The sequence below is a fragment of the Crocodylus porosus genome, unplaced genomic scaffold (assembly GCF_001723895.1).
Source record: "Crocodylus porosus isolate Cpor-Errol unplaced genomic scaffold, CroPor_comp1, whole genome shotgun sequence".
NCBI lineage: Eukaryota > Metazoa > Chordata > Crocodylia > Crocodylidae > Crocodylus > Crocodylus porosus.
The window spans coordinates 23691315-23702682 of record NW_017728886.1 but is presented as its reverse complement, the minus strand read 5'-3'; the positions used below and the strand labels follow the sequence as shown (position 1 = coordinate 23702682).

The window sequence follows — 11368 nt, the reverse complement described above, 5'->3', positions numbered from 1 at the left end:
ATATATATGGACTAGGAACAAGGGTGGAATATGTAGGACAGTGACAAGAAAAATCGGACTATGCGCTAGAAGTAGACCGTTGGTCTTAACTACACTACTATGCCAAATCAAGATTTGGAAGCCCACTCGCTCCAAATTAAGGCAACCTCCATCCCAGATTCCAAGGCAAAAGTTAGTTTGTACAGCCTACACAAAAAAGGAAAATCAGTTAGCTAAATTTCTCCGTCAGCTCTCTGCTTTTAATGTAAATGTCAATGGGTGCATATACATGTGCACTTTACTGTGGAGCTGACTAATTAGCTCCACTGTAAACCATCACCATCTACAATACACCCATATTAGGGCATAGTAAATTAACTAATTCTGCTGTAGGATTGCACTGTCTGGGACAAATATCCTACAGCAGAGTAGTTGTGTGTGCCAAAATGCACGTATAGACAGTGACCGGGGCTAGCTAGGGCACAAGCGTACTACAGTGCAGAGACTGCCTGCCAGGTCCCCTACCGGATGAACCTCTGGGTCACCTGACAGCTTGGGACTGCTCTGCCCTGGCTCAACATGCTGCAGTCCCACATGCACATGTAAATAGTGCACTCAGGAGATAACCTCTAGTGCAAGGTGTGTCAGAGTTTATTTCTTCACCCTAACTGTACATGTAGATGCAACCAATGAGTGACAAAATGGACTGAAAAATTTGTGTAACCCAACTAAATAGAACTTGAAAGTCCATAATAAAAAGATAGATGGTATTGTGCAATTCACCTCACGCTGCTTCAGGCTTGGATTCTTTGCAGCAGACAGCACTGAAACGCACAGCCCCATTCCACCTTGTAACCTTTGAACATTTTAAAAATAGTAGATTTAATCATATATAAAAATAAGCCTTCCTTTGCTCAAAAAAGCATGTACTCTGTGCCTGGAGATTTAACACTATAATGACATGTGTACATCAGATAGGATTGCTTAGAAGGAAACCAGAGAGATCACAGAGATTAACTTTATTTCACTGCTGACAGTTGCCACAAGCAAAAAACTAACAGTTAGAGGAGGAAGGAGGCTAACAATGTGTCTAAAACAAAAGAAGCTCTGTCCACCTTGATCTACAGTAGAGTAATTTTCTAACAACCAAGAAGAGTAGAAAGTAATTACCCAAATTCTCTATTCCCATTCTTTAAAATAAGGAAGTCAGTTTTTGTTTTCTGAATGTAAAGAATATTGGAGACCTCCAAGGATTCTGCTATTCAGAAATGTCATATGCAATGGCCATTACTTCTCATTTCATCTGTTAAATTTGGTACGGTCCTAAAACTAAGAGTTAAAAAGGTTGCTGGATATGCAGGGGGGGAGGTGATTTTATGTTAAGCCATGCTGAACATGTTGGTGTGTGTTTGAGCGCTAATAAGTATCTTGTCTTCATTCATTAATGAATATCCATAGAGATAGGAGACAATTCCTGTTTAGGTTTACTGTAATTGAATGTCCCCCTTTGGATTGGTATATGGTTTTTATGATGAGCAGCTTTTGCAATTAAACAAAAGTATAGCTCACCCCCCTTCTTCCTGGCCCTGCTCCCACCCATGCCCAAACCACATAACAGCTGGATGCTCATATTCATTTGAAAAAGCTGCGCCCCTCCAACAAGGAAAAGAACATGCTTTTTCAAGAGGAGGTTTCTGATGTACTGTCATGGATCCAGAGGATTCTCTGGTTCCCTGAAGGTTGTGGGAGGGGAAGGGCTCTGTGAAACATGCTGAAGGCAATGACCAGTAGTGGGCAGAAAAAGAGAGCTTCCTGAGAGGAGGAAGGGAATAGAGTTTCTTGTTAAGGGAGCGAGCTGTGAGTAAAGGGAGGTGGACCCCAGGAACTTTTTCCAGAAATTGTTCATGAGAACTAGGTGGTAACACTGAACGTCAGGCAAAGATCTTTTTGCTTTACCGTACTCTGTTGTCAACGCATTTGATCACTATTTTTATACCATTTATTTTTCCTTGTAATAAACTATTATTATTGTAAATACCATTTGTTCTTCACTTTTGTTTTTCTTTTAACTGAAAGGGGCTGTGGTAAAATAGTGATTTTCTGGACAAATTAGTAATCTGGGCACACCCATTCAGTACAGAGGGGGATCAACAGGTTTACACAAACCTAGGTTGTATCTCTAGAAGCAACCTGACATACTAGGGTTTTGTCACATACTTGATTTTTGCCAACTGCAATATTTGCCAGTAGAACTGAAATGGCCATTTCACACGCAGTCAACTGCTCCTGGGCTCAGCATCTACACACGGGCCCAGGACCACAGCATTTTGAACTGGGGTGGAGCAGCCCCAGGCTGGCAGGGGGTTCTGGGGGTCAGCCCCCAGCCCCAGGTGGCAGTGGCAGGCAGCAGAAGGGCTGGCTAAAGTACAAGGATGCTGAAGTGCAGGACTAGGCAGCACGCAGCTTCCACACTTTAGCACTCTTGGCCCCTGTCACCATCTACATGCATGTTTCAGTGCACGCAAGTACTCAGCTGTAAGACAGTACTGTTCCCAACAGTACTGTCTTATAGTAGAGTTAATTAATTTATTGTGTCCTAATACCAGGACACATGTAGATGTTAATGCTTTACTACAGAGTGAATTAGTCTGCAGTAAAGCATACATGTACAAGCATACATCCTGTGTATTTAAACTTTCCATCAAATTCTAACTTTAACTTTTCCATTATAAGCCACCCTTCCCAATCTTTGCACTGTTAGGGCCTTGTTACAAGTTAAATTTAGGCAGCTCCTGAAGCTCTTAACCCCTGGATTGTCCATACATTAACATCTGAGGCTAAATTTAAGCACATTTTAGGTGGCTTAAAATTATACCACTCTGAACCATGTTACCTAACTCAAGTTCCATTAATGTGTGGCCACTCTCCACAGATGAGCCACCTGAGTTACAGTCCTCCAGCATACCAGTATGCAGTGTCTCTTCCCCCTCCCCGCCTCCAGCTCTGTGTGCAAAAACTTTCCACACCCTGAACTCTACTGCCCAGGGGGTGGTTCTGGCACCAAGCCAAGCCAACTCCCTCTCCTGCCCCAAGAGGTATGACCTTCCAACCTCCAGGGTTGCAAACTTATGCAAACAACCTGTAGAGCAGTATTTCTCAGCAGTGTTTCTCAACCTGTGGTATATGTACCCCTGGGGGTACATGAGATACAGGCGGGGGGTACATAGGTGCCACGTTTTGAGTTTGGCCTGCTCCCCCCCACCTGGCGGGTTGGAGGTGTCTTTGCCTGTTTGGGCCAGAAGTTCCGGCCACTGCCCCTCCCACCGCACGCGGTGCACTGGGGCTTTCACTCCCTTATGTCAGTGTGCCAAGGGACAGGGAGGGGAGCCCCTCGTAGGCTGCTTTGCCCTAGGCCATGGTTCACAAGAAAAGTGGGACTCGGCTCATGGCAGCAATACTGGAAGTGTCATGATGGGACTTCCAGTTTTGCTTTCACTGCATTAATTGGTGGTATGAATGGTACCAGAGGTTGAGAACCACTTCTGTAGACAACATGCCAGCTAGCCAAGTTGCAGGGCATGGATGGGTCCAGGAGTGAAGTCCAGGGGCACATGGGGACAGTTGGTGGGGAGAACAAAGTAGAGGACCAAATCACATCCCCATGAGCTGGGGCTTCCTTCCCAGAACAGAGGCAGTAGCTCCCCCAAAAGTCAACTCCTCCTTCCCTCATTGCTCCCACCTCCCAGCCACCCCAAGAAGCATAAGGCAGCATCCCCCACACCTCAATCTCAGATCCCAATTTATTAAAGTATGGGACCTTTAATATATTTTTTTACTGTGGGTTTTTTTACTTTTATTTTATTCTTCAGCAGCTGGCTGACTTCATTTCACCACCCTCCTCCACCCCTATTTCCTTTCCACTTCTGATTTCATTGTCTACCGCCACTCCATTAATTCTCTGCCTCTGACTTTCCTGTTTCTGACTTCCACAACCCATCTCTCATACACCCACATCAGGGAGAGAAGTCTGTCTTGGCTCACCAGCCCTGTAGTGGCAACTGACAGCTGCAACTCTTAGTCAGGCCCGTGCTCACCAGCTCTCTAGTACCTAATCACATCTGTGCAGGTGGGGAACAGTCAGTTGGTGCATCTACACAAGACACTTTAGTGCACAATAGCATAGTTTACTGCATAGTACGCACGTGCATCTACATATGCATGTTTACTACACAGTAAACCTCACTAATCATGAATATATTTGCTACCTGTACATACAAGTAGAAAATTTATTTGCAAGTACTTACTATGCACTAGCACTCATGTAGACACCTGACCAGGAGCAAATCTGCTCCCAGTCAGCTGACCACCAGGGGGCAAGAGATTGCTCCACGGCCCTGGGAACTGCCTGCTGCCCGACTGGGCTGAAGCCTTGGGGCGGGGCGGGAAATATGTCGCCCTGCCCCAAGATCAAGGAGCTCCCAGCCCCCTGCTCATGAGTAAACAGCTTCTGCATCAAATGCGCATGTAGACATACCTAGCAAAGATCTGATTACTCTAAACTCAAGCTAGCCTTAAAGTGTGACTGCTCTAAACTCAACCAACATTTGACCAGCTCAAAGTAAAATGTGCAACAGGGCCTTTCAATAGCTTTGCCCAGTCTTTGAATGTGATCCTGAGAACAACTTTTGGGTGGGCTGAATTTTTAGTTTGTGCTTAGCCCTATATGTGAGATAAATTTGGGCCACAGCCAGAGTTGAGCCACAACTTGCCCTGGGCTGGGGTGGCTCATGTGGTGAGGGAGGGGGCATGCAGCTTGGGAGACACTGTTATTTATATCTACTGGAAGAGATTCTACTGTCTTTAGTGCCTCCCAAAATAAAGATGGGGGACAGGTAGAAGTCCAGCAAGGAAGAACCCATTCAGAATACTTGGGGATAACCTTAGTGTCCTGAATGTATGCAAAGACATACTTTATGATCTGAACTAGTGGATTCAGCACATTTATATATCCCAGAAAGCTTGTCTTTTATTGTATAACAGTTATAACAATAGAGAGAATAGAAAAGACCATTAGGTAAAGCTGTCACCGATTTGCAATATCCTAAAAACAGCACTTCATAAAGAGAAGGGACTTGTTATTTTATTATTCCTCTAAAACATCTTTGTGTGTGGTAATTCCTTGATTGCTTATTACCACACATTCCAAATGTAATTTGCAACATACAAAAACATTAGCATTATCCAATGAAACATTTAAAAAGAAGCTAGTTTAAGTTCAAATCTAAAGTAAAGAACTAAATAGGATTTTCACCTGTAACTCCTCAGTAATATATAAGGCCCTTTCCCTCCCTCCACTGTGTGGTGCTTCATTCCATTCTGATTATGGCTTTCCTTCTACTGTTCATGCCCTGTTAAATGGTTTTCAGTCTAATTAATTATCCTGGTGATATGAAATCACAAAAGGATCCTGCTCTTCCAGGTACATGCAGACTCATTAACATCAAATTTAATGAATGGTCTCTCTTTTTTTAAAAAAAAACTTGCTCAGAAGACATACGAAATATACAGGTACAGAAATTAATCAGTTAGAGGTAATTGAAACAGGCTTTGCTAGTACTATCCAGATCTCAGTTATTTACCACAGTGGTAAAAGAAAGTGATCTGGTTACTACCTTATGAAAAACATCACAAAATAAAGTATTTATTTGAAAATAGATGTTCATGTCATACTAAAATGTGGAAGTAGCTGCAAAAGGTTGTTATTAAGATTCCTAATTCAATTGTTTTTGCTGATAATACAGTTCATTTAACTACTACAATGACAATGCCTCAGGGAAATGTGCTTCAAAAAAATCAAACATGAAAACTCTGTAATAAGAGATTGCTTAGAACAGTGGTTCTCAACCTTTTTGGATTTGAGGCACCCTTTCATAGACTCAAGGCACCCTCTGGATGCCAGCATTTAGTTTCACTTTTTTTTTTTTTTTTTTTACTGTGGAAAAATAGAGCAATTCTTCTGTTGCAAAGAACTCAGGAAGACCACAACAGGTCCAATATGTTTTCACAGCTAACGGTGTGAAAATGCATGACACACCACAGCACCCTTAAAAGAATTCACATAGCACCCTTGGGAGTGCCTATGGGAGTGTTTGGATTCCAGCTATCAATCTGATTCATCAATCTGATAAGGGGCCAACTGTAAGACATGAACAAAAAAAAAGTTTGTAAAACCCTTTTCCCCCCAAAGAGACTGTATCCAGAGTTTTGGTTTGGATCAAATGCTACATTTTCCTGGAAGTCTTATCGCCGTTTATACAAATGATATTTTCATAAACTACTAACCTAAATATGAAACATTCCATATTTATTTTATGAACATCTTCACGTTGCATTATACAGAAATATTCCAGAATACTGGATGGCCTATAACTTTGTAACAATGTAAGACTTTGGGCTTTTTGTATACTGCTATCTATACTCAAAGAAAACATGGAAAGGAAAAAAAAAAACCCGCAATTTTTTTCAAAAACACTCATTTGGATTTGAGTACCACCTCAGAGCCAATGGTTGCTGTGGCCCTAGTCAGAGCTGCAGCCTGCTGAAGGCCAGGGCCAGGGGAGACCAAGTGGTAGAGAATGGCTGGGGGAAAGGGAACTATTGGGGAGACTGCACATGGGAGAAACTCCATAGCAAAACCATTAAAAAGCTCTCTCTCCATGCACAGTGTGAATGCCAAGTTTTAAATATACAGCACACTCAGCGACATATAGGCACAGAAATACATATAGCAGTAAAATACATTGTATAATGATACTAACTACAGACAGCATTCCCATTAAGCTGTGTGGCGTGCATGGTCACGCAGGCACGCCTGGCAACACCGCATGAGCACACCTGCACAGCTGCATGCACTACACAGCTTACTGGGAATGCTGACTACAGAATACTCAAATTAATTCTGTTTATCATTTGTCAAAGATCATAGTACATAGCAGCAGCAATGGACATGCCTTGGAATTTGTAAATATGTCCATGAATTTGTGTTCTAATTAGTCTAAAATAATTATAATTACCTTTCAAGTGTTGTAGTTGTATATGAAAATGATAAAGTTAAATGTTTAAATGACCATTAGCATCCATGACCAAACTGAATATTCAGAGGAAGGGAACAATACAATTATACTTCTGAAAGTCTGGCCCAAACTATTTTGTAATGCAAACAGATTCATTATTGTAGTACCAGAATACTGATATAATTCTATCAGTAAATAGTTCCCAGTAACAATTAAGTGTGCCATTTGGATTTTATTGAGCATGGAACTCATCAAGCAAATGTTGACATCTAGTTATATTGAGCTTCATATTAAAACTTTAAATTTCCAAAACTACAAGCTTCTTAAAATGAAGGGAAAACATCACAATTATTTATTATCTTAAAAGAAACAAGATTAAAACTAGTCATTTCATTATAGAGCATACAAAGGCAATAGTTATAACTTTAAAACTATAAATAAAAGACATATTGCTGATTTGAAAATAAAAATCATTTTAAAAGGACATGCAAAACTAACTCATAATTATTCTGGGGGAGGGGGACAGGGGTAACAATTTTTTGTCATTAAAGTATATTTCAAGATAACAGTTTCTAAGTAAAATAAGCCTGTGGATCTCAACCAAGAAGAAAAGTAGAAAGAAAAAAGAAAATCAGCGCTCATCAAAACACTCCACAGACTGTATAAATAGGTGTATGACTCGAAACGAGATGCTGTTTGCCGCTTTCTACTTTCAGTGCTAATGTAGTTTTTGGAAGCAGAGGAATCCCACTACAAAAATTTATTCGCTAGACATCTAATGCTCGTAGCTATATTTCCAGAGCCAATATAATTTAGGGATATATTTCTTTGTACTATCTGTGGACCAGCATGAAGGTTAGACTGATAAAGTAATATATATATATGCATATATATTACCTGTTCTTGCCTCTCCAGCCACTTGTCCACCATGGGATGACTGGCACTTAACGATGAGCGAGCATTGTCTCTCTGAAACTGGTTAGACCAGCTACTAGCATCCCGTGGTAGGCTTCTGTAGTTTTCATCTTTCTATTTCAAAAGAAACAAAAAAGTGTCTTATAAAAAACAACCAGTCCTTGCACATTAACAATGCAGCTGGTTTAAGATAATACAAAAAGAAAACTGAAAAAGGAGAAAATAAGTTTGGCCAGATATACCAAAGAGAAGCATGTACAATTCTATTGCCTTGCGTGTACAATTCTATTGCCTTGAGTCTATTTCCTGCCATTTACTTGCAAAAAGACTCTCGCCCCTATTTGAACCAGTAAGAGCCCAGTAAAGCCTTTTCATGCTCTCCGTCTCCTGAAACACCTTGTTTCATAAATTCTTCCAAACTTAAACTTCTACTGGACTGGCTCCATAGGAACAGGCTTCAAGAGGGTTTTGGGGATCTCAAACAATTTTTTTCCCCCAAAGTAAATTAACTATAAGACAATGCACCCAAAAAAACCCAACAGCATGGTCAGTACTAATCTTAACATGTAATTGTCTCAAGGTCTGCTCTACAGCTCACATAATATGAGATTAGGTGTAATGATACTTTAGAAATGATAGTAACAAGATTTTATCCTGACGTAGCATAAATATTTAAGCAATCTTAATAAAGGATTTGAACTAGATACAGGTGCTTGTCACTATACCCTTAATTCTTTTGACATGTGCCTGTGTACTGCATGTTAACCTTAAAAAGTCGTTAAAAAAATTGCGTTTTTAAATGTTATTCTTTAGATTTCCCATCTGAGTTTGGAGCATGTATCCTTATCAATGTCTGGCTAAGAAAATAACAAACATGTGATCACTTGTAAAGCAGTTACCTGAGAAAGAATGTACTAACAAGAAGTATACATTTATTTGCATTAAGATAGTCAAAAATGGGTCTTGGGAGTTGTATTTTATTTTAATCATTTAGTTATGGTTCATTTGACTTTCCACCCCCCCAACACGTCACTACTTTTTACTTCTTGATGCACACTGCCCTATATCATATCATTGCTTCTCCTTTCAAAAGTCTTTACAACCAAACCTTAGCATTTCAGATTATTCAAAGCCAGTAAGACATGGAGGCAGATCAGAAGTGTCATTAGTGTGGTAAAAATCAACGAAGCTACAACAGTAGTAACTCCAGTAATTGAAATGATGTGTCAAATTTTTGCAGAAATTTTAAAACACACATATAAATATACTCCATTAATCTTGCTGGGACAGAATGGGTCTCATTTTAATTTGTACCAGACGGGAAAGAAACTTTCCGATACAGTTTTCCCTCGATTTATGCTGTGTATGCGTTCCCGCAGAACAGCCCTTTAATCCAATTAGCATAAAGCAAACCCACTTTACAATGTAACAAATAGGGATACGTTCCCATGGTGGTAAGGGAGGGAGATAGTGAGGCTGGGACTAGGGAAGGGATGGAGGGAGGGGTGCCACCCCTGGGGCTGCAGAAGGCAGCAAAGCAGAGGAAGCAGTGGCACTCACCCCAGTCCCAGCTGCAGTGGCCCTGGGAGCAGCTGGCGCCAGCTGCCTGCAGCCACTGGGCTGTGCTGTGCTCCACCTGTCCCCACTCACCTCTGCTCCTTGGCTTCGCCATGTCCTGGTGCAGGCAGCTGGAGCTGGCCACTCCCAGGGCTGCTGCAGCTGGGTCTGGGGTTAGTGGGACCATGGCCCTTTCCCCTCTCCCCCCAAACTCACCTGTTTGGGTGAGGGGAGCATCTACGCTGATCGCCTAAGAGCAAATTTACCTCACATAATTACAGGTCTAAATATGCACCTCGCATAAGAGTGAATTCGCGTATAAAGATCCAGCATAAATCAAGGGAAACCTGTAGTTGTTCTTCCGAGGGATGGGGACTAGTATTTGGGTTTTAATGCTGCATTCTTAGTGACCCTTCACTGATGAAAACCTGAAAAATGGAAAATCTCTGGAAAATGCTGAATTTCTATGGAAAAAGCACGACTTCTTCAAAACATTAAAGCTCATTCCTTGGTCACAAACATAGCTTGTTAGCTTGACTTTTTTTACTCCATTTTTTAATATTACCTGGGCCTAGCTGCAGCAGCAGGGCAGGATTAATGGTCCATCTTGCAGACACACACAAGAAAATGTGAAGTGCTTACTATGACATGCTATGGAATGAAACCTTCAATGCTTATGTGAAGATGCATGGATTTCCACAAAAACTCATCTTTTTCCATAACTAAATTAGCATTTTAATGCCTTAATCACTGACAAGTTCTTTACTACAGATACTCTCTGCAATTGCAAACAGAGCTTCAGTATCAGGGAATTAGAGCTCATAATTCAACCAGCACAATCATCCTTATTATAAAATGTCTGTCTGAACCGCCATTCTAATAACATTTCCTACTAACCTGTTCTGCCTGTACTACAAATAAGGTAAAAGCTCCTAATTTATGAGTAATCAAAAGAGATATGGGCATTTCAGTCTCAGCTGAATACCAACCTGGCACAAGGTAATAGGCTGAAACATAGGAGTGGGCAATTATTTTGGGTGGGGGACCGCTTAACAAGTTTTGGCAAGCTGTCAGGGGCTGCATAGGTAGCCCCATCTCTTGACAGTTGCCCTGCCCACTAGTCACCACATTGGGACCAGAAGTCCTGCCCTCTAAGCCCTGGCCTTTGCCAGCAGAAGTCCTCCCTTTGCTGCCCTCTCCAATATTCCTTTTCAGAGGGGGAGCTGCCATCTTAGAACCAGAAAAAAAACCAAACGGTACACTAGAAGTCAAACACCTACAGTAATATATTTTAATTTTATCACAAAAAATATATTTGTCATGACTTGTGATTGTGTACTGTACGTAGAAGGGAATGCATATAGTAGGGGATGCACATGCACCCCCTAGGCATCGCCCCTGTGGAGCTGCAAGCCAGAGCCATGTTCCACTGGGTGCCTGCACTGGGCACACGGACCCTGACCTCCCCACCTGCTGCCACCAGCAGTGGGGGCTGCACGTCATGATAGGAGTTGGGGGGGCGGGGGAGTCCCTACACTCCCCACCATCACACCCACACCCTGCCCAGCTGAGCTCCACACTACCACTGTCCCTCTAGGTGCAGGCTCCACACCGGGCTCCCACCCAATTGCAACTCCACGCCCCCTCACCAGCCCTGCCATATCCCTACCTGCTGTCCCAAGTGAACAGGTTCCGGCTGCAGCAGGAGCCCTGCCTAGAAGCTGCTGGCTGGGCAGAGCCCTTCCACCCATAAAGGTGGGAGTGAGGCCCAATAGGGTATGTTGGGGGCCATAAATGTGGGTGCCTCACTCCCACCTTCATGGGCAGAAGGGCTGGACAGGATG

The 11368-nt window shown here is 42.2% G+C and overlaps 1 protein-coding gene across 1 annotated transcript in view; it reads right to left on the bottom strand.

Moving 5' to 3' along the window:
• PARD3 (par-3 family cell polarity regulator) overlaps positions 1-11368 on the bottom strand; it is a 737069-nt gene that overhangs the window by 377520 nt on the left and 348181 nt on the right. Inside the window, exon 6 of the mRNA XM_019528913.1 lies at positions 7950-8081. Within this exon, the coding sequence (XP_019384458.1) occupies positions 7950-8081 (132 nt within the window). The remainder of the gene's footprint in view (positions 1-7949; positions 8082-11368) is intronic.